Genomic DNA, 25,177 nt, shown 5'->3' on the forward strand with positions numbered 1-25,177 from the left:
GTTCTGTCTGTCTGGTTTTTTGTTTGTTTGTTTGTTTTTTGTTTTGGTATAGTTTTTAGCGCTTGTTATCATTGGTGGATTTGTTTTTTGGTACGGTTGCACTCTTCTTTCTTTCTTTTTTTTAAATTACTTTTTAAATTTTTTTAAAATAATTATTTTTTATTTTAATAACTTTATTTTATTTTATTTCATTTTATTTTTATCTTTTTCTTCTTTCTTTCTTTCCCCCTTTTATTCTGAGCCGTGTGGATGACAGGCTCTTGGTGCTCCAGCCAGGCGTCAGGGTAGTGCCTCTGAGATGGCAGAGCCAAGTTCAGGACATTGGTCCACCAGAGACCACCCAGCTCCACATATCAAACAACAAAAATCTCCCAGAGATCTCCATCTCAACACCAAGACCCAGCTCCACTCAACAACAAGCAAGCTACAGTGCTGGACACCCTATGCGAAACAACTGGCAAGACAGGAACACAAGCCCACCCATTAGCAGAGAGGCTGCCTAAAATCATAATAAGGTCACAGACACCCCAAAACACACCACCAGATGTGGACGAGCCCACCAGAAAGACAAGATCCAGCCTCATCCAGCAGAACACAGGCATTAGTCCCCTCCACCAGGAAGCCAACACAACCCACGGAACCAACCTTAGCCACTGGCGGCAGACACCAAAAACAACGGGAACTACAAACCTGCAGTGTGCAAAAAGGAGACACCAAACACAGTAAGTTAAGCAAAATGAGAAGACAGAGAAACATACAGCAGATGAAGGAGCAAGGTAAAAACCCATCAGACCTAAAAAATGAAGAGGAAATAGGCAGTCCACCTGAAAAAGAATTCAGAATAATGATAGTAAAGGTGATCCAAAATCTTGGAAATAGAATGAAGAAAATACAAGAAACGTTTAACAAGGACCTAGAAGAACTAAACAGCAAACAGTGATGAACAACAAAGTAAATGAAATTAAAAATTCTCTAGAAGGGATCAATAGCAGAATAACTGAGGCAGAAGAATGGATAAGTGACCTGGAGGATAAAATAGTGGAAATAACTACTGCAGAGCAGAATAAAGAAAAAAGAATGGAAAGAATTGAGGACAGTCTCAGAGACCTCTGAGACAACATTAAATGCAACAACATTCGAATTATAGGGGTCCCAGAAGAAGAAGAGAAAAAGAAAGGGCCTGAGAAAATATTTGAAGAGATTATAGTTGAAAACTTCCCTAATATGGGAAAGGAAATAGTTAATCAAGTCCAGGAAGCACAGAGAGTCCCATACAGGATAAATCCAAGGAGAAACACGCCAAGACACATATTAATCAAACTATCAAAAATTAAATACAAAGAAAAAATATTAAAAGCAGCAAGGGAAAAACAGCAAATAACATACAATGGAATCCCCATAAGGTTAACAGCTGATCTTTCAGCAGAAACTCTGAAAGTCAGAAGGGAGAGGCAGGACATATTTAAAGTGATGAAAGGGAAAAACCTACAACCAAGATTACTCTACTCAGCGAGGATCTCATTCAGAGAAATTAAAACCTTTACAGACAAGCAAAAGCTAAGAGAATTCACCACCACCAAACCAGCTTTACAACAAATGCTAAAGGAAATTCTCTAGGCAGGAAACACAAGAGAAGGAAAAGATCTACAATAAGAAACCCAAAACAATTAAGAAAATGGTAATAGGAACAAACATATCGATAATTACCTTAAATGTAAATGGATTAAATGCTCCCACCAAAAGACATAGACTGGCTGAATGGATACAAAAACAAGACCTGTATATATGCTGTCTACAAGAGACCCACTTCAGACCTAGGGACACATACAGCCTGAAAGTGAGGGGATGGAAAAAGATATTCCATGCAAATGGAAATCAAAAGAAAACTGGAGTAGCAATTCTCGTATCAGACAAAATAGACTTTAAAATAAAGACTATTACAAGAGACAAAGAAGGACACTACATAATGATCAAGGGATCAATCCAAGAAGAAGATGTAACAATTGTAAATAGTTATGCACCCAACACAGGAGCACCTCAATACATAAGGGAAATACTAACAGCCATAAATGGGGAAACCGACAGTAACACAATCATAGTAGGGGACTTTAACACCCCACTTTCACCAACAGACAGATCATCCAAAATGAAAATAAATAAGGAAACACAAGCTTTAGATGACACATTAAACAAGATGGACTTAATTGATATTTATAGGACATTCCATCCTAAAACAACAGAATACACTTTCTTCTCAAGTGCTCTTGGAACTTTCTCCAGGAGAGATCATATCTTGGGTCATGAATCAAGCCTTGGTAAATTTAAGAAAATTGAAATTGTATCAAGTATCTTTTCTGACCACAGTGCTATGAGACTAGATGTCAGTGACAGTAAAAAATCTGTGAAAAATACAAACACATGGAGGCTAAACAATACACTACTAAATAACCAAGAGATCACTGAAGAAATCAAAGAGGAAATCAAAAAATACCTAGAAACAAATGACAATGAAAACACGATGACCCAAAACCTATGGGATGCAGCAAAAGCAGTTCTAAGAGGGAAGTTCATAGCAATACAATCCTACCTTAAGAAACAAGAAAAATCTCAAGTAAACAATCTAACCTTACACCTAAAGCCATTAGAGAAAGAAGAACAAAACCCCCTCAAAGTTAGCAGAAAGAAAGAAATCATAAAAATCAGAAATAAATGAAAAAGAAATGAAGGAAACAATAGCAAAGATCAATAAAACTAAAAGCTGGTTCTTTGAGAAGATAAACAAAATTGATAAACCATTAGCCAGACTCATCAAGAAAAAAAGGGAGAAGACTCAAATCAACAGAATTAGAAATGAAAAAGGAGAAGTAACAACTGACAGTGCAGAAATACAAAGGATCATGAGATATTGCTACAAGCAACTATATGCCAATGAAATGGACAACCTGGAAGAAATGGACAGATTCTTGGAAATGCACAACCTTCTGAGACTGAACCAGGAAGAAATAGAAAATATGAACAGACCAAACACAAGCACTGAAATTGAAACTGTGATTAAAAATCTTCCAACAGACAAAAGTCCAGGACCAGATGGCTTCACAGGCAAATTCTATCAAACATTTAGAGAAGAGCTAACACTATCCTTCTCAACCTCTTCCAAAATATAGCAGAGGGAGGAACACTCCCAAACTCATTCTACGAGGCCACCATCACCCTGATACCAAAACCATGAAAAGATGTCACAAAGAAAGAAAACTACAGGCCAATATCACTGATGAACATAGATGCAAAAATCCTCAACAAAATACTAGTAAACAGAAGCCAACAGCATATTAAAAGGATCATACACCATGATCAAGTGGGGTTTATCCCAGGAATGCAAGGATTTTTCAATATACACAAATCAATGAATGTGATACACCATATTAACAAATTGAAGGAGAAAAACCATATGATCATCTCAATAGATGCAGAGAAAGCTTTCGACAAAATTCAACACCCATTTATGATAAAAACCCTCCAGAAAGTAGGCACTGAGGGAACTTACCTCAACAGAATAAAGGCCATATATGACAAACCCACAGCCAACATCATCCTCAGTGGTGAAAACTGAAATCATTTCCACAAAGATCAGGAACAAGACAAGGTTGCCCACTCTCACCACTATTATTCAACATAGTTTTGGAAGTGTTAGCCACAGCAATCAGAGAAGAAAAAGAAATAAAAGGAATCCAAATCGGAAAAGAAGTAAAGCTGTCACTGTTTGCAGATGACATGATACAACACATACAGAATCCTAAATAAGCTACCAGAAAACTACTAGAGCTGATCAATGAATTTGGTAAAGTAGCAGGATACAAAATTAATGCACAGAAATCTTCTGCATTCCTATACACTAATGATGAAAAATCTGAAAGTGAAATTAAGAAAACTCTCCCATTTAGCATTGCAACAAAAAGAAAAAAATACCTAGGAATAAACCTACCTAAGGAGACAAAAGACCTGTACTCAGAAAATTATAAGACACTGATGAAAGAAATTAAAGATGATACAAATAGATGGAGAGATATACCATGTTTTTGGATTGGAAAAATCAACATTGTGAAAATGACTCTACTACCCAAAGCAATCTACAGATTCAATGCATCCCTATCAAACTACCACTGGCATTTTTCACAGTACTAGAACAAAAAATTTCACAATTTGTATGAAAAAAACAAAAGACCCCGAAGAGCCAAAGCAATCTTTTTTTTTTTAAGTTTTAAATTAATTATTTATTTATTTTTGGCTGTGTTGGGTCTTCGTTTCTGTGCAAGGGCTTCCTCTAGCTGCGGCAAGCAGGGGCAACTCTTCATCGTGGTGTGCGGGCCTTTCACTATCGCGGCCTCTCTTGCTGCAGAGCACAGGCTCCAGAAGCGCCAGCTCAGTAGTTGTGGCTCACGGGCCTAGTTGCTCCGCGGCATGTGGGATCTGCCCAGACCAGGGATTGAACCCATGTCCCCTGCACTGGCAGGCAGATTCTCAAGCACTGCGCCACCAAGGAAGCCCCAGACAAAGCAATCTTGAGAAAGAAAAACGGAGCTGAAGGAATCAGGTTCCCTGACTTCAGACTATACTACAAAGCTACAGTAATCAAGACAGTATGGTAGTGGCACAAAAACAGAAATATAGACTAATGGAACAGGATAGAAAGCCCAGAAATAAACCCACACACATATGGTCACCTTATCTTTGATAAAGGAGGCAAGAATATACAATGGAGAAAAGACAGCCTCTTCAATAAGCGGTGCTGGGAAAACTGGACAGCTACATGTAAAAGAATGAAACTTGAACACTCCCTAACACCATACACAAAAATAAACTCAAAATGGATTAAAGATCTAAATGTAAGGCCAGACACTATCAAACTCTTAGAGGAAAACATAGGCAGAACACTCTATGACATAAATCACAGCAAGATCCTTTTTGACCCACCTCCTAGAGCAATGGAAATAAAAACAAAAGAAACAATTGGGGGCTTCCCTGGTGGTGCAGTGGTTGAGAATCTGCCTGCCAATGCAGGGGACACGGGTTTGAGCCTTGGTCTGGGAAGATCCCACATGCCGCGGAGCAACTGGGCCCGTGAGCCACAACTACTGAGCCTGCGCGTCTGGAGCCTGGGTTCCGCAACAAGAGAGGCCGTGATAATGAGAAGCCCGCGCATCACGATGAAGAGTGGCCCCCGCTTGCCGCAACTGGAGAAAGCCCTCACACAGAAACGAAGACCCAACACAGCCAAAACTAAATATAAATAAATAAATAAATTTATTAAAAAATAAAAAAATAAAAAAATAAACAAATGGGACCTAATGAAACTTAAACGTTTTTGCACAGCAAAGGAAACCATAAACAAGACGAGAAGACAACCCTCAGAATGGGAGAAAATATTTGCAAGTGAAGCAACTGACAAAGGATTAATCTCCAAATTTTACAAGCAGCTCATGCAGCTCAATATCAAAAAGACAAACAACCCAATCCAAAAATGGGCAGAAGAGCTAAATAGATATTTCTCCAAAGAAGATATACAGATTGCCAACAAGCACATGAAAGAATGCTCAACATCATTAATCATTAGAGAAATGCAAATCAAAACTACAATGAGGTATCATCTCACACCGGTCAGAATGGCCATCATCAGAAAGTCTACAAACAGTAAATGCTGGAGAGGGTGTGGAGAAAAGGGAACCCTCTTGCACTGTTGGTGAGAATGAAAATTGATACAGCCACTATGGAGAACAGTATGGAGGTTCCTTAAAAAAGTAGAAATAGAACTACCATACAACCCAGCAATCCCACTACTGGGCATATACCCTGAGAAAACCATAATTCAAAAAGAGTCATGTACCACAATGTTCATTGCAGCTCTATTTACAATAGCCAGGACATGGAAGCAACCTAAGTGTCCATCGACAGATGAATGGATAAAGAAGATGTGGCACATATATACAATGGAATATTACTCAGCCATAAAAAGAAACGAAATTGAGTTATTTGTAGTGAGGTGGATGGACCTAGAGTCTGTCATACTGAGTGAAGTAAGTCAGAAAGAGAAAAACAAATACCATATGCTACCACATATATATGGAATCTAGAAAAAAAAATGGTCATGAAGAACCTAGGGGCAAGACGGGAATAAAGACGCAGACCTACTAGAGAATGGGCTTGAGGACACGGGGAGGGGGAAGGGTAAGCTGGGACAAAGTGAGAGAGTGGCATGGACATATATACACTACCAAATGTAAAATAGATAGCTAGTGGGAAGCAGCTGCATAGCACAGGGAGATCAGCTCGGTGCTTTGTGACCACCTGGAGGGGTGGGATAGGGAGGGTGGGAGGGAGGGAGACGCAAGAGGGAAGTAATATGGAGATATATTTATAACTGATTTACTTTGTTATAAAGCAGAAACTAACACACCATTGTAAAGCAATTATACTCCAATAAAGGTGTTAAAAAAAAAAAAAGTTGAAAGGGATGTTCCAAATGGATATAGCCTCAGCACCACCTCCCATATGCTTGATGTTCTTGGAAAGCTCCAGACAGACTTGACAAAGTGGGCATCCTTACTCCCAGTTAGATCCTAATAGTCGTATTGTATTGTTTCTTCTGCAATTTTCTGCTAGTGTTCTGGTACGGATGACTCTGGAATTCAGTAAAGCTGGGGGTGGAAATGGGATGTCCAGGAAAGAAGATTTCCCTATGCTGTTTCTGGGCCTTGCTCACCAAAGTAAGTCTGTAGGTCTTTACTGCCTCCTCTCAGCTGAGCACAGCAAGATGGCTCTAACGCAAGTCAAGAAGTTCCCCGTATTTCCTTAGCCGACAACTTAAGTCAGAAATATGGCAATGGACCCCATCTTTATCCATTCTTCTGTTGATGGACATTTAGGTTGCTTCCATGTCCTAATGAGAACCTACTGTATAGCACAGGGAACTCTACTCAATGCTCTGTGGTGATCTAAATGGGAAGGAAATCCAAAAAGGAGGGGATATATACGTATATGTATAGCTGATTCACTTTGCTGTACAGCAGAAACTAACACAACACTGTAAAGCAACTATATTCCAATAAAAATTAAAAAAAAAAAGAAATACGGCTATATAAAACCCTGTGCCTGGCTTACTGCAGGTGTGGTCTCCCCAGGGATGAAGCACGCATTGAGCTGGCCTCTTCCCAAGACTCTGCAGGTTAGAGACCAAGACCCACAAGGAAAGGGCCCATCTGTGGGATACATAAGACTGGATCTCCAGGATGCCCTGACTTATTTGATCCTCACCCTCACCACTTTCAGACCACGAAGGCAGGAGTTTCTGCCTCATAGCCAACACATCTCATGGAATCAAAATCAGAAAGATCAAGAGAATTCCAGAAGCACAACTTATTTCCTGAATAAACATAAAAACCTATCCTTACTCCCGTATGGCATGGGACACAATAAACTTCCTCAATTACTTAGGGTCCTAGACATAACTAAACTCACCTTTAGTGAATACAGGTTCCTCATTAGATGGGTGATATAATTACTAAGAGGCAGGAAAGAGAATCTGGCAACAAGAGAGAGGAGGTGATTGGGAATGGGCTTTAAATGTTTGGTTTTAAATTTATCACAGAAGAGAGGTCGAGATTATAAAGGTAAAGGATAGAGAAGAGAAAAAAATGGGGCCTGGATTTTGGAAGGTCTTGTGTGAGAGACCAGTGATGCTGAGTTATAATCCTCTGTAGCCAGCAACACGCAGGGATAGAGGAACAGGGGGAAAACCTACCCTTCCTTCTGATAAAATTCCCCAGGATCTTAAAAGGACTTGTGAAAGGAAGCAAATTAACTTTTAAGTTCAAACTTTCAGACCAAGGAGACCAAAAATAAGTCAACCTCGCCTACTCTTTGGGGCCTGTAACATTACACCCCATAATCTGAGATCTATGGTAAATCAGTGGGAAGGTAAGAACACACTGGTGTGAGTTCTAGGTAACAAATAGGAGATCACTCAGTCATTCAACAAATATGGATTGAGCACCTACTGTGTACCAGTGCCAACTCGACCTCAGATCCTGTGCTTTTGGATGTGGCTTTAGGCAAAGAAATGTTCTTGAGGAGACAGACAGGAGACAGAACAAAACTGCTGACCCAGCAGCAGGCCAGTTCATGTTCATTCATGTTTGATGCAAACAAAAGTCAGACTAAAGGGGTTTCCTGCTGAACCTGGCAGTATCTGTGCATCTTAGCAAGAATTTGGCTGGGGCATAACTTGAACAGAGAAGGGAGAACTCCGAAGTAGGCCAGGCTGATCTACTTTGGGTGGACCCGCCAGTCTCAATGCACACAAGTGTTTCCTCTGCAAGGGAGGGTGTTACCATTCAGACGGTGTGTCCTGGGAGCATGAGACAGCACATACCTGGGCGGGCAGGGTTCCGTGTTACAAGCCTGGCTCATTGCTGGAGGACGGTGGACCATATCACACAAGGAGTCGTTGACCGTCTGCTGGGTCTGGATGTGTAAGCACACTGCAATGGCTTCTTGATGGCCTGGAGGTTGGAAAGAGGAAAAGTGCAAATGACTTAAAATAACTCATTGTGGGGAAAAAAGAAAACAGGGTCTTGAGACTTCTCATTCTTAAGCTACTGCCCTTTTGACCATATTATGTGGCTGCAGGCTGAATTTCAGGGTACACGTGGAGCAAACGACTTTGCATTTTGCAAAGTCTCCCAGTCTTTGATATTCTCTCCATCACCTTTTAAACTCAGTCCCTCTACCGTCCCTCCCCCAAATATACTCACTTTAAGCCATTAAGGAGCATCCTGACTCCCCATCCACCTTCAGACTGATCTGCATTCCAAATATACTCAAAGCTAGGAGTTCCCTCAAGTGAATCATCAAAGTGTTCCTTCCAAACATATACAATAATTTCCCTAAGAGGAATTTTCACATCAGCTCCTAAAGAATAACACTTTCTTTATATCATTGAATATGTGCTAAATTTGATGCATAACCCTTATTAAAATTTTCATTAGAGTTGGAGTTCCCGTTCACTAATACTATCATTAGTAATATTTCTATTACTAGCAAAAACAACAGCAATGCCTCCTGTTGGGAAAGTGATTTGCAGTGTATGAAGTGCTTTCAAATACATTATTTGAGCCCACCATAATCTTGTGAGGTCAAAAGAATGGTATCATTATCTCCAGTTTATTAATTTAATCATAAGGAAACAGTTGAGAGAGAAATGAAGACCGCAAAAGAGTGATAGATTCAAAACTGAAAATCAGATTTCCTGCTTCCTAATTCAGTGGTCTTTCTTTTGTACCCGAGGGATTCCAAAATGCAATACAGCCAACCAGCTTCCCTGTTCAAATATGAACTTTCACAGGCACATTTTTCCTTTGAGGCTAGACAGGTCTGTCTGACCCCAAAGCCCATGTCTCAACCACTCTTCTTTTTTCGTTGAGACAAAAAAAAAAATTATTGGAAAATCAGAACTGAACAAAATATAAATGAAACTTTTGATGAAAAAAATCAAATGAAAATTGTAATAGCGACTGACTATGCTATTTGAAATATGCAAATGTATTCAGTTTCATGCAAAAATGTGTGTTCCATTATGTTATAAGATTGTGGTTCTTTTTCCAAATGCCATGTTTCAATTCAACCATTTTACAATATTTTGCAGAATGCAGTACAGGCCAAAAGTATGTATAAAATATGTATTTGAGATGTTCAGTTCTTTTCACTAAATTTTCTTTTGCTTTCTTCAGTTGTAATCTTATGCTCCTGTCCATGGCAGGATGCAGTCTTAAATCTCCATGCATCTTCCATGAACCTTTTTCTTTTTTTAAATAAACACTGGCTAACCTGAAATACAAGGAGACACTGCTAAAACATCACACCTTGGGTTCTCACCAGCAAATGTCAAACTTTCTTAGTGATTTTACAGGGACATAGATGTTCATTTTCTAGCAGGTTTCATTTCTTTTTAATCTGAGAAAAATTCAGTTATCTTTCACATATATTTTAATTTGTAATTAAAATTATTTAGAAACTACACTTAGAGACTATTTTGGAATGTTTTCTGGAGATTGAGGGGGTGAGTCTGAAAGCACCAAAGTTATCTCATTTTAACCATTTTGATGGAATTTCACAACATTTGTGACAAATCTTTGGGTCTTAAAGCAACTTTACTCAAAAAAATATAAAAGTTTAATAGGCGATTTAGGATACTTATTGAAGTAGAATGCATTTTCCAAAGACGGCCATGAGAATATCTCCCTTCCCACGTACTGGACCTACAACATGACTTCAACACTTTTCACTTCAAGAGGTTTGAGCAAACCTTTATCCTCAAAAAAAAATTATAAAAATAAGTTTACTTCATCTTATACTTAAAATATGGATAGTAATCGCAAATATGCATTTAGAAGTCATAAAATAAATCAAGTGTTGAAATTTCGATATAATTTTTGTAATAAATTCCTTTGGTAGCATGAGGCAACATCCTTCACTTCACATTTGACTTCTACAATGTCATAGTAAGAAGGTTGTTTTTCTTTGGCAAAAAAATATCCAAAGCCTACATCAAGAAATGAATTCATAATTAAAGGGTAAAAACACAGACTCTATGAGGGGAAGCAGAGCCAGTAAATGAGCTAATATATTCCCTTTTGCTGGTTTAAGGTTAGTTTGAGTTGGATTTCTTGCAAAGAAATCTTGACAAATTCAACATGCCAAGTAACGTCACACACACACACACACACACACCCAGTAAGAAATACCTGGAGCAATAAAAAAATCTATAGTCAGAACCTTTAAGATGACACCCACTATTTAACATAACAAATTATTTTTCAAAGTGGGAAAATGATTTGAATAAGAAAATTATGTTGATAAAATAACCAAATAGCCTTGGCCCTTAGAAACAGATGTAATATGCTCTTTTTAAGCACCAGTGGAACATTAACAAAAATTGATCCTATATGAGTCTATAAAGAAAACTGCACTAAATTCCAAAAGCCCGAAATTATGCAAGTAACATTCTTGACCATAATAGAGTCCAACTATAAATGAATAATAAACTATTAACCCACCCCCCAATCCAAACATTAGAATTTTTTAAAAGTCATTTCCTATAAAACTCCTAGGTCAAAAAGAGTGACTAGGTTACACATTATTTGTGACAAGAAAAAAGAGAAGAGGAAGCCTTAAAGCAACTTGAGACTAGATGAACATCTCTTTTTCTTTTTGGTAAAGACTTGGGTTTTTTTTGTTTGTTTGTTTTAAATTAATTTATTTATTTATTAATGGCTGTGTTGGGTCTTCGTTTCTGTGCGAGGGCTTTCTCTAGTTGCGGCAAGTGGGGACCACTCTTCATCGCGTGCGCGGGCCCCTCACTATCGCGGCCTCTCTTGTTGCGGGGCACAGGCTCCAGACGCGCAGGCTCAGTAATTGTGGCTCACGGGCCCAGTTGCTCTGCAGCATGTGGGATCTTCCCAGACCAGGGCTCGAACCCGTGTCCCCTGCATTGGCAGGCAGATTCGCAACCACTGCGCCACCAGGGAAGCCCAAGATGAACATCTCTTGATGATGGTTTTAATATCATGAAATAGATGACTTTTTTCTAACAACATCTAAATTATGAAATTCACTTTAAAATTAAGACCTTGTATATAACAATAAGCAGGGGGGAATCTTGAAAATGATGTTAAAGATCCAGCCACAATGCTCCCCCCTCAATCCTGCCCCCAAGAGGGAAAAGCAAGAACTGAATTTAGACAGTTGTAGGAACAAATTCTTTCAAACTTTTTAAACAGATAGCATTTATGATATGAACTATTTAAAATTATTGAAAGGTATGGAAAACTCCAATTCATCTCACAAGACTAGTACAAACCTGATGACAAAAATCTATAAAAGAAAAAAAAAAACCAGATCTACTTCATATAGTGTTGCCTTATACAATGCTATATGACAGATGCAAGCCTAGGGCCATATTGAAAAGAACAGTTAGCATAGGTTTTTCCCTCTGCTGATTAGCCAGTACGATAGAATAAATACTACTATGAACTCCCAGGTAATGAAAAAAAGTAGAACCATAATATGGTATGGACCCAGAGGAGTGCCATTTTGGTATGAAAATGCAAGTTTTATAGCACTCCAAATAGGTGAGTTCTTTTTAGGAGCCAGATGAGGAGACAGCTGGTAAAAATTAAGGACTGTTGAAAGCCATTTGGCCTTATGAAGGGCATCATAAACATCACTGGAGCCTGAAAGGAAGTGACCAATTATATCAAGAGTAGCTGGAAGAAACTACAGCTAGAGGCCTGTTACGATTTGAAGGGATTTGAAGAGAACAAAACAGCTATTGCTGATGTACCATGTCAGGAACACATCTCCATGGGAAGTATGCTAAAATGAGCCCATAGTGGGCCAAATCAGCTTGCAGTCCTACTTTCCCATTTGCAGGAAGGCATTCTTGTACTCCACCACGCTCAATAGATGATACCTACGTGCATCAATATCATTCATACATGCATGGAAAACCCTAAATTAAATACTAGCACATTGTAATCAAGTCAAAAGTATCATAAAAGAATACTACATGTGACCTCAAACAACTGGGCATTCACATACAAAATCACTCACACACAAATATTCACACACACTCAAACAGAAACAACCAGATAGGAACTTCCTGCGATCAAGCAGATAAATCCACCTACCCTCACATCCATCCTCGCCTTTCCCTTGCCAGTTTCCATTAGGAGCTGCTCCTCCAACTATTTAAGACTGAGCTCCACAACCAGGCTTTGAATTTCACTCCCTTGCATCTTAGGACATTTGTTGATACTTTGCCTTTTGCTTTCATTCTGGAACTTTCTCCTTGCCTTTTTTTTGTGTGTATTTTTATTTTATTTTTAACATCTTTATTGGAGTATAATTGCTTTACAATGTTGTGTTAGTTTCTGCCGTATAACAAAGTGAATAAGCTATATGTATACATATATCCCCATATCCCCTCCCTCTTGCGTCTCCCTCCCACCCTCCCTATCCCACCCCTCTAGGTGGTCACAAAGCACCGAGCTGATCTCCCTGTGCTATGCGGCTGCTTCTCACTATCTATTTTAAATTTGGTAGTGTGTGTATGTCCATGCCACTCTCTCACTTAGTCCCAGCTTACCCTTCCCCCTCCCTGCGTCCTCAAGTCCATTTTCTACGTCTGTGTCTATATTCCTGTCCTGCCCCTAGGTTCTTCAGATCCATTTTTTTTTTTTTTTTAGATTCCATATATATGTGTTAGCATACAGTGTTTGTTTTTCTCTTTCTGACTTACTTCACTCTGTATGACAGCCTCTAGGTCCATCCACCTCACTACAAATAACTCAACTGCATTTCTTTTTATGGCTGAGTAATATTCCATTGTACACATGCCATATTTTCTTTATCCATTCATCTGTCGATGGACACTTAGGTTGCTTCCATGTCCTGGCTATTGTAAATAGAGCTGCAATGAACACTGTGGTACATGACTCTTTTTGAACTATGGTTTTATCAGGGTATATGCCCAGCAGTGGGATTGCTGGATCGTATGGTAGTTCTACTTCTAGTTTTTTAAGGAACCTCCATACTGTTCTCCATAGTGGCTGTATCAATTTACATTCCCACCAACAGTGCAAGAGGGTTCCTTTTTCTCCACACCCTCTCCAGCATTTATTGTTTGTAGATTTGCATTTCTCTAATGATTAGTGATGTTGAGCATCCTTTCATGTGTTTGTTGGCAATCTGTATATCTGCTTTGGAGAAATGTCTATTTAGGTTTTCTGCCCATTTTTGGATTGGGTTGTTTGTTTTTTGGATATTGAGCTGCATGAGCTGCTTGTATATTTTGGAGATTAATCCTTTCTCAGTTGCTTCATTTGCAAATATTTTCTCCCATTCTGAGGGTTGTCTTTTCGTCTTGTTTATGGTTTCCTCTGCTATGCAAAAGCTTTTAAGTTTCATTAGGTCCCATTTGTTTATTTTTGTTTTTATTTCCATTACTCTAGGAGGTGGGTCAAAAAAGATCTTGCTGTGATTTATGTAAAAGAGTGTACTTCCTATGTTTTCCTCTAAGAGTTTTATAGTGTCCGGTCTTACATTTAGGCCTCTAATCTATTTTGAGTTTATTTTTGTGTATGGTGTTAGGGACCGTTCTAATTTCATTCTTTTACAAGTAGCAGTCCAGTTTTCCCAGCACCACTTATTGAAGAGACTGTCTTTTCTCCATTGTATATCCTTGCCTCTTTTGTCATAGATTAGTTGACCATAGGTGGGTGGGTTTATCTCTGGGCTTTCTACCCTGTTCCATTGATCTATATTTCTGTTTTTGTGCCAGTACCATATTGTTTTGATGAGTGTCACTTTGTAGTATAGTCTGAAGTCAGGGAGCCTGATTCCTCCAGCTCCGTTTTTTTCCCTCAAGATTGCTTTGGCTATTCGGGGTCTTTTGTGTCTCCATACAAATTTTAAGATTTTTTTTGTTCTAGTTCTGTGAAAAATGCCATGGGTAATTTGATAGGGATTGCACTGAATCTATAGATTGCTTTGGGTAGAATAGTCATTTTCACAATATTGATTCTTCCAATCCAAGAACGTTATATCTCTCCATCTGTTTTTGTGTCATCTTTGATTTCTTTCATCAGCGTCTTATAGTTTTCTGAGTACAGGTCTTTTGTCTCCTTAGGTAGGTTTATTCCTAGGTATTTTATTCTTTTTCTTGCAATGGTAAATGGGAGTGTTTCCTTAATTTCTCTTTCAGGTTTTTCATCATTAGTGTATAGGAATGCAAGAGATTTCTGTGCATTAAATTTGTATCCTGCTACTTTACCAAATTCATTGACTAGCTCTAGAAGTTTTCTGGTAGCATCTTTAGGATTCTCTGTGTATAGTATCACGTCATCTGCAAACAGTGACAGTTTTACTTCTTCTTTTCCGATTTGGATTCCTTTTATTGTGGCTAAAACTTCCAAAACTATGTTGAATAACAGTGGTGAGAGTGGGTAACCTTGCCTTGTTCCTGATCTTAGTGGAAATGGTTTAGTTTTTCACCATTGAGAATGATGTTGGCTGTGGGTTTGTCATATATGGCCTTTATTATGTTGAGGTAAGTTCCCTCTATGCCTACTTTCTGGAGGGTTTTTATCATAAATGGGCGTTGAATCTTGTCAAAAGCGCTCTCTGCATCTATTGAGATGATCATATGGTTTTTCTCCTTCAATTTGTTAATATGGTGTATCACATTGATTGATTTGCGTATACTGAAGAATCCTTGTAATCCTGGGATAAACCCCACTTAATCATGGTGTATGATCCTTTTCATGTGCTGTTGCATTCTGTTTGCTAGTATTTTGTTGAGGACTTTTGCATCTATGTTCATTAGTGATATTGGCCTGTAGCTTTCTTTCTTTGTTACATCTTTGTATGGTTTTGGTATCAGGGTGATGGTGGCCTCGTAGAATTGAGTTTGGGAGTGTTCCTCCCTCTGCTATACTTTGGAAGAGTTGGAGAAGGATAGGTGTTAGCTCTTCTCTAAATGTTTGATAGAATTTGCCTGTGAAGCCATCTGGTCCTGGGCTTTCGTTTGTTGGAAAATTTTTAATCACAGCCTCAATTTCAGTGCTTGTGATTGGTCTGTTTATATTTTCTATTTCTTCCTGGTTCAGTCTCAGAAGATTGTGCTTTTCTAAGAATTTGTCCATTTCTTCCAGGTTGTCCATTTTATTGGCATATAGTTGCTTGTAGTAGTCTCTTATGATGCTTTGTATTTCTGCAGTGTCAGTTGCAACTTCTCCTTTTTCATTTCTAATTCTGTTGATTTGAGACTTCTCCCTTTTTTACTTGATGAGTCTGGCTAATGATTTATCAATTTTGTTTATCTTCTCAAAGAACCACCTTTTAGTTTTATTGATCTTTGCTATTGTTTCCTTCATTTCTTTTTCATTTATTTCTGATCTGATTTTTATGATTTCTTTCTTTCTGCTAACTTTGAGGGGGTTTTGTTCTTCTTTCTCTAATGGCTTTAGGTGTAAGGTTAGATTGTTTACTTGAGATTTTTCTTGTTTCTTAAGGTAGGATTGTATTGCTATGAACTTCCCTCTTAGAACTGCTTTTGCTGCATCCCATAGGTTTTGGGTCATCGTGTTTTCATTGTCATTTGTTTCTAGGTATTTTTTGATTTCCTCTTTGATTTCTTCAGTGATCTCTTGGTTATTTAGTAGTGTATTGTTTAGCCTCCATGTGTTTGTATTTTTTACAGATTTTTTACTGTCACTGATATCTAGTCTCATAGCACTGTGGTCAGAAAAGATACTTGATACAATTTCAATTTTCTTAAATTTACCAAGGCTTGATTCATGACCCAAGATATGATCTCTCCTGGAGAAAGTTCCAAGAGCACTTGAGAAGAAAGTGTATTCTGTTGTTTTAGGATGGAATGTCCTATAAATATCAATTAAGTCCATCTTGTTTAATGTGTCATCTAAAGCTTGTGTTTCCTTATTTATTTTCATTTTGGATGATCTGTCCATTGTGGAAAGTGGGGTGTTAAAGTCCCCTACTATGATTGTGTTACTGTCAATCTCCCCTCTCCTTGCCTTTTAAATGCACCCAAGGCTCTCTGTCATTAAATGACAGCACACACACACACCTCTCCCTTAACCCACTGTGCCTTCTAGCCTTCTACCTCTCTGTGTTTTCTTTATCATAAGTTTTGCCATCAGAAAATCGAATCTATTCATCTCCATTTCATCACCTATCACTCTCCTCTGTCCTTTCAAGTCTGACTTCGTCTCCACCAATCCATGGAACTGACCCTCTAAGTCATCAGTGACTTCCCCTTGCTGGACCTGGTGCTGATTCTCAGTTTACCTCACTTCACCTCTCAGTGGCCCCAACGCAGCCGACTCTGGTTCCCACCACACCACTCCCTCCTGGTTTTGCTCCTATCTGGCTGACCTCTTCATCGCATTGACTTTTGTGGCTCAGTATCCTCCACCCAGCCAGCGGATGTTGAATTTCCTCAAAGCTCATTCTTAGACCCTCCCCACGGCTCACAGGTGGTCTCTTCCTGAAGATTTGCATCCATGCCCCTGGCTTCAATTCTCCCCGTACACAGATGACTCATAAATGTATATTTCCAGACTAGATCTTGCCACTTTGCTTCAGATTCACACATTCAACTGTCTCTTTAGCATCTCCATTTGGAAGTCTAAAGGCACTTTAAAATCATTATGTCCAAACTGAAATCATTTCTTTCTGCCAAACTGGACCGCCTGTCAGCACTCATTATCTCTGAAAAGAATCTTAGGACTCAGACCTGCCACCTCACTCCCACTGGCCCACTCCACTGACAGACTTTTTCCCTTCTCAACATCTCTCAAAGTCACCTGCTCACCCCATCTCCATCATCATCATCACCACTTCAGCCCAAGCTCTTGCCTGGACCAGGCAAAAGCTTCCTTGATGGTCCCTCTTACATCTGCTATGAACCCTTCTAATCCCTTTTTTACAATACAACCGGACTAACCTTTTTGAAATAAATAAACATTTGATCATTAACTCCCACTTTAATGACTTGAATGGCTTCTCATTGATCTTGGGATAAAGACCCAAATCAACACGGCCGGTAAGGCCTTAACTGTCTGGCCCCTGCATTCCTCTCTAGCATCATCTCACATTAAACTCCGTCTTTCTCAGTACCCCAGCTGTGCCCGACTTCTTCAGCTCCTGGAATGTCTCATGTGCCCTCCTGCCACGTAGGGCCCTTCCACATGATCCTTTTTCTGCTGGAAATTCTCTTTGTACCACCGTCTCTAATCTCTCTTTTGCTTAATTAATTCCTCATCTTTCAGATTTAAGTTCGAGTGTAATTGTTCTTAGGGAAGCTTTCCCTGATTTCCCTAATTAGGTCAAATTCCTCCTATTATATGATTTCATAGCACCACATACTTCTTCTGTAGCTGCTATAACCAGCTGTAACTTTACATACGTGTGTGTGTGATTATGTGAGTAACACATTTCCCTCACTAGATTTGAGTTCCAAAGGTAGGAATTACTGAGTCCCTATCACCTAGGCAAGTGCTTGGCACAAAGAAACGTGCACTAAATATTTATAGGATGTTGTTTTTGAATGAAACAATAGAGAGATTCCTGCTAATGTCAAGACCAAGGCAAAGTTGGCATTATCCACATTATTTACTATCGTTTTTGAAATTCTGGACAATGCAGTAAGATATAAAACATAAACAAGATAAATAACTACTGGAAATAGAAAGAGAAAAATCATCATTAATTGCAGATGATTATTTACTTGAAGAATTCAAAAGCATGCACTAGGAAACTGTTAGATGCATTAAGGGCTTCAGCAGTTTAGTCAGATTTTTTTTAAAAAAAGGGGAAAAAACAGTATTCTAATATAAGATGAATAACCTATTATTATTATATTATAAACCAATCATCCCACCAACATTTATTATATACCATGTGTCAGGCACTGTGATTAAACATCTCTCCAACATAACCTTGTTTAAGAATCACAGTTAATTTTGTTTCTTTTTTGTGGCTGAGTAATATATGGGGATATATGTATATGTATAGCTGATTCACTTTGTTATAAAGCAGAAACTAACACACCATTGTAAAGCAATTATACTCCAATAAAGATGTTAAAAACAAAAAAGAATCACAGTTAATCCTTTCATTAATCCTAATAAGGTAGATATGGCTCTTCTCATTTTACAAAAATAAACCTCTACAAACTTAAATAACTAGCCCAAAGGGAGTGGCAGAACTAGGGTTCAAAAATGGGGCCAGGCCTCAAAGTCCATGTGTATGCTACTAGTCTGTGCTTTTAGAAAATACAAGGGTGAAAATGAAAGGTCATAAATGCAACAAATAATATAAGATATCAAAGAAAACTTTAGTGAGGAATGTTTATGATGTAGTAAATTACAAAACCTTACCAGAGGGTATTAAAAAGGTAAGCATAACTTCTAGAATGTACATGTATGTACACACGCACACATACACACACACACAACACAATGCTGTATATATACATACATACACACACTCTGGAAGATGGAAATTGAATATGTCTGCATGCTTCATACTTTTGGGAATTGAAAAAGAATTCTCTGTTGCCACTCCAGTGTGAAAGCAGATTGTAAAACGTTCTTAATCATCAGTAATGACAACAAACGGATTTATTTTTATTTCCTGTATGATGTGAAGGCAAGTTAGAATATACAAATACACAATATCAGGATGTGACCGAAAGTTTATCTTTTTGGAAATCTATAATTTGCGTATCTTATTTTTCTACCAGAAACAGGAATGTTGAAGAAATAACTATATGCCTGTGGAAATTCTACTTTCCTGTGGTTTTCAGACACTGCAGACTTACCCTCCCTATTATCCAGGGTGAGGGTTAAAAACCCACATTCAAAACCACACATAAGTGGACTTGTAGAGGCCAAGCCTCTAAAACCACATTAAAATGGATCACAGAGAGGCAAGTATCACTGCCTATAAGTAATGCAGTAGAGACAGTAAAGCCGAAATAATCAAAAGCTGCACTCCATCAGGACAAGGACTGTGCCTTCATTTTATAACCTGATATTGAGCCCAGAAGCAAGTGCACAGCATGGAGTCTAGCGCAGAGCAGATGCCCGGTTTCCTGCATTTATAGAGAATTTTATAATCCTCCAAGCTTTCCAGTTTTTATAGAATTTAGTTATGTATTTAAAAGGAAATTTTAAGCTTGAACCCAAGAAATTAAAAACATTACTTTTTACAAAGTTAAGAAGCTTATTATAAGCGCTGACGGTTCAATCAACCCTCTCTAAAGAACGACAATTAAGCTGTTTGTTTTCTGTTTTGGACTGTGTGATGCCCTCTGATCCTCGGCTTCCCCAGCTGTAAAATTTGGGTTAGTGGGTATCCAAGGTTCATCTTAATGACACAATTCTGAATTACACAACTCAAGGCACCCTCACAAGGCTAAATTCTGTTTAACTGAAAGTTGAAAGATTACCAAGTTGAGAGCTATTAAAATTTGTAAAATGCGTTCCAGATAAACAAGAGGATGTCAGAAACAAATGGACACATTCCCATCAACCATTTGAATACTGAAATGCATTTCTAACATGTGCAAGGCATTTTTCTCCTCACAATAGGCCAAAAGGTCCACAGTGCCCATAAGGATAAACTGAATTAGTCAAGTTTCACAAAAACTTTTATGTTTTAAACAGATCCTGGTCATGCTATTACTCCTAAGTATATACCCAAGAGAAATGAAGACATATGTACATACAAAAATGTGAACATGAATGTTCAGAGCAGTATTTTTCATAATACCAAAGACATGTGAATAATCCAAATTCTAACTGATGAATGGATAAATGTGATACAGCCATACAGTGGAATAGTATTCAGTCCTAAAAAGAAATGAAGTACTGACTTACGCTACAACATGGATGAACACTGAAAACACACTAAATTAAAGAAAGGGGTCACAGAAGATTGCTTATTGTGTGATTCCATTTATATGAAATGTCCAGAATAAATAGAAAGTAGATTAGTAGTTGCCAGAGGCTGCTGCTAGCAGGGAAATGGGGGCTTGAGGGAAAATGGGGAGTGATTTCTTAAGGATACGGGGTTCTTTTGGGGGGGAAAGTGTTCTAAAACTGATTGTGATGATGGCTGCACAACTTGGTGGAATATACTTAAAACCACCAAATTGTATACTTTAAATATATAAATCGTATGGTATGTGAATTAATATCTTAATAAAGTTGTTACCAAAAAAATAGAAAATCATTCCAGGGGGTCCAGGCATCCTGGAGGTGGAAACTAGGGCTCTCTTAGTGGACACTGGGAACACAGCAGATCCTAACATTTTGGCATCAGGCTCCAAAAATGAGGTCTAATAGACTCTCCCAACTGAATCAGAATTTACCTGGTCAATTTTCCTTGGGCAACTCAGTGGCCTGTTGAGTTCCAAGGACCCAACAAGCCATATTTTCCCATCTGGAGAGGGCCTTCCCAGTCAGGAAGAGAACTGAAGTCAAGGATGACAGAGTACTAGATGCAACAGTAATTCTATCAATGGCAGTATTTAAAAGCCTGAGATTAACACAGTAGTTTTGGGGTATGCAAGCAATAGCAGGGCTTAGTTCTGCTCTCATAATGAAAGACAAAGCTCCAAGTCTCTGGTGAAAATACAGCAATGTAGTGGCTCAGAAGTGGTAGAGATAGCTGCATTTTGTAGTCATGTAGTAGAAAGTTCCAGACATCTATAATTGCAATTGAATAGAAGAACATTTTTGCATCCCAGTGACTATCTCCAGAGGGTTTCCCCAGATTCATCAATAAAGTACTAGCTCCCAGATTGCCAAGGGCATATCAGTCTTAAGGTTTCCAAGATATAAGAAAAGACGTGTCCAGGACCCTGAAACCAGAGGGAGCAGGAGTTAGGTTTTGGGGCAACAGCAGACATGTGGCAGTGTGCAGGTAACTGAGACTTACGTGCCCGGAAGGGAAGAGACACAGCTGACATTTAGGGTCCAAGTGAACCAGGTTAAATTCCTGGCTAGTTGGGATGGGCTTCTAGGAACCAGGGAGAAGCAAGTAAGAGATAGAGAGAATCTGGAGGAAGATAAGGGTTCTTCTCCTAACTTGCACATGTGTACCTCCAGGCGAAAGGCAGGAGCTTAGCTGAAACCTGGGGGTAAAGCACACACCACCTCATCTGGGTTTATTGACAGGCTGGTGTCTAGGATAGGTGGGTTGACAGGTTGATTAGACAAGAAAGGAGAAAGACAGATACCATGAAGTCACAGTGATTGGATGGCAAGGATTGAGAATGTACTCAAAAGTCTGAGGGGCAAAAGAGGAGAGGCTCGGGCACAATGACTGGTCCATGAGCTCTAAGACACGATCGCGAGCTCCTAGTAATGGGCGCGGGGCCGCCAGGAGGAGTGGAGCCTGCTCTTGAGCCAACTGCCTCCTAAGGCAATAGCTTCCTTATCTTCTCCACCATTGGCTGGGACTGAAGTCAGAGCATTTCTAGCCCCCAACTTTAGCCATGACAGCTGGCAGGAAGGCGCAGTCAGGAGTCAGTGATAGGATGTCAGGGGCCTGGGTTCCTGATGAGATGAGTCTCTTTCATGTTAGTAGAGGATCTAGGTTTCCCATTGATTATTTCTGTCTTTTTCCTCCCAAAAGAGAAAGAATGACTATCTGGACTCCCGCCCCCTGCTCATCCACTCCCTTTTGGATTCTGGAATGCTTAAGGCACCTTGGGGCCAACTTCCACCCCAGTGGGGTCCCCTGACTATATTACCACTTCCTAATCCTAACAGGGTCCCCTGGCTATGCGTGTTACCCCACACGTACACACACGTAAATCATGGTGATCAGTGTGCTCTGCACTGGTTTCTGGTCCAATGTGCAGGTATGGACCTAAATATTTTCTGAGGATGGCTTCTGACCAAGAGTTGCATCAGATAGGGCAATCCCAGGCTGCCTCAATCTGTAATTCTGCTTTATGCACAAGATTGCCTTAACTAATCATTTCTGCATTTTCCTATTTATTCTCTATTAATCAGTGACCTCTCGCTCCATCTCAGTTAGGCGGATGCTTAGGCCAAGGAGCACAGGCTACAGTGCCACTAGTCCTTTATCTTTCTAGAATAATCACGATGAAAACTGAAAGAAAGAAAAGGCATAGTTTTCAATTATTCAACCTTAACCTCCTTTTGACTTCTGCTAATTTGCATATTTGGCTTAACCGATTTAGTGATTTCTCAAACCACCCGCAATGCAAGACCTAACTGTCCCTTAAACAAAAAATCACATACCTCCCAAACACGTGGCGGTGCAAGGGGTGAACCCAGCATACTCCCAGTCGTAAGTCATCTCACTGTCCTGCTCCTGCTGGGAGGCGGCCAGCTCACGGGAGATGGGGCTCTCATCACAGGGTTCCAGATGGCAGGGCCGCTCGGTGGGCGGCTGGGGGCCTTCACACTCTTCCTCGGGTAGCTCGGTCTCCGTCTGCGTGAACGTCAGGAGCACGCGGCACTTCACCTCTCGCACCTGAACGCCTGGCCCACACGTGGTGCTGCAGGCGGACCAGGGCTCCGGAATGAACCTGCGCGAAACGGGGGAGCCCCGGGTGGGGGGAGGACACGGGCAATCATTCAAGAGAGGCCACAAAAGGAGTGACAAGCATTCTATGAAGGAAAAAAGTAACTTCATCCAGAGGGAATTCAATATGTTTGGAATGCTGTCCTTTTGTTGGTGCTCAAAAATGTGTCGTTGACAAATGTTCCAACCCCGTCAGCCACGGAAAGAAATTTGCACCAGAGATACACTGAACTTTTGTACCCATTTTATAATTCAAATTCTGTGCTCTGACCTTTGCAGATCATCACTAAAAGGTTTTCTTTAAGATCTGGTAATAAATAAACCATTGTGTAGAGATAATTTCTACTCTGATTTCTTTTATAATATGGACATGTTCACCAGTATTTATTCAAGAAATCTTTATTGAGCTTACCCTTTCTTAACAGGCAGAGTTTTATTAAAATGTCTCGATATTTAGGAGCTAAACTGTAGGATAACAAATGCTTTCTGAAGCTTTAATATTCGTTTCTATTTAACATATAAACACACAAAACTTCTGAATCTTCTTGAAAATATCCCAGGTGTTGCCCAATCTGACTGAATAAAGCACTTATTTCTTATCCTGAATCATTATTCACTAAATCATAGGGTGTCACCCTTTGGTCTGTAGACCAAAGGCCTACGAAGGTCAAATCCAGCCTACCTGTTAAGAATGATTTTTATAGTTTTCAATGGCTGAGGAAAAAAAAAGAAGGATAATATTTTGTGTCATGTGAAAATGACATAAAGTTCAATGTGTGTCCATAATTAAAGATTTATTGGAATACAGCCACGGTCACTTGTTCACCCATCGTTTATGGCTGCTTTTGTGTTACACGGCAGAGCTGAGTATTTGCAATATAGACTGTTTGGTCTGCAAAACCTAAAATATTTATTATCTGGCTCTTTACAGAAAATGTTTACTGATTCCTGCACTGAATTTAAAACATAGATTCAATAGGGACATATATTTTAAAGATACTCTGAAGGAACATTTGCATCATAACATATTAACAAGTAATAGGCTGGAAAGAGTGCTGTAATAGAATAAGTCTGGGAAACTTTGCTTTCAATAAGGTTGAATAGGTTTATTTACTGCAAAACTTTCCCAAAAACTATGCTATGAACGCATACCATACATATTTAAGAGGGGAATATGAAGTGCATCGTTTCCTAAATTTAAGTGAATATACGTCTCTATTCATGGGATAATGTTGTACTAACTTCAGAAAATGCTGCTGAGATGTTTGCTTAAAATGCAGTTCCAAGGCTTAATGTTTAAAATCTCAGAATGATATGGTTACAAGGGTCTCTCAGAGTCATCTAAGCTTCTTTCCCTAGATAAGGTTTCATTACAGTTGTACACAATAGCACATACGAATCAGCAGAATTGAAACACCATTGCTCTAGATGAGCCCAATAAAGAAAGAATATCAATAACTCCTCCCTTTCTGCATTTTGTTTCCTGGGTTGAAAATTGTTAGTGGGAAACTCTATTCTCTAATCTTCATTTTCCATGAAAGGTTTTGCTTAACTTCTCAGGATGGAGTGGTATTGGAGTAATATTTGCATGTTTACTCTCTTCTTTGCTTGCTGCTTTCCCACGGTAGAACTGGAAAGGAGGAGACTGATTAAATTTAAGATGATGCATCCATACAATGTAATAAGATGAGGTCATTTAAAAGAAGGAGGTGAGTCTATGTGATTGATAAGGAACAGTTTTCTCTTGAAGACTGTTAAATGAAATAAGTATGGGATATATATACTATGATCTTTTGTCTAAATACACAAAAGGGCATATATATACATATATAGTGTATATACTATATATATAGTATATATTTATAGCTATATGTCTATATATGCTGATTTACATATAATTTCTCTTTTCAGGAAGCAATTGCAAGAGTTGGGAACTGGAGTGTGTAGAGGGAGGCTTTTACTTTTTGTTTTGCAG

The 25,177-nt window shown here is 39.1% G+C and overlaps 1 protein-coding gene across 6 annotated transcripts in view; it reads right to left on the reverse strand.

The window, feature by feature from the left end:
* The window catches only part of ADAMTSL3 (ADAMTS like 3), a 366,780-nt gene that overhangs the window by 103,258 nt on the left and 238,345 nt on the right, over positions 1-25,177 (reverse strand). For all 6 annotated transcript variants that reach the window (XM_059912342.1, XM_059912338.1, XM_059912341.1 and 3 more), the window contains exons 16-17: positions 22,917-23,206; positions 8,426-8,555 (exon numbers count right to left, since the gene is read on the reverse strand). In XM_059912342.1, coding sequence (XP_059768325.1) covers positions 8,426-8,555; positions 22,917-23,206 — 420 coding nt within the window. The remainder of the gene's footprint in view (positions 1-8,425; positions 8,556-22,916; positions 23,207-25,177) is intronic.

This window comes from Balaenoptera ricei, chromosome 2 (assembly GCF_028023285.1).
Source record: "Balaenoptera ricei isolate mBalRic1 chromosome 2, mBalRic1.hap2, whole genome shotgun sequence".
NCBI classification, from domain to species: domain Eukaryota; kingdom Metazoa; phylum Chordata; class Mammalia; order Artiodactyla; family Balaenopteridae; genus Balaenoptera; species Balaenoptera ricei.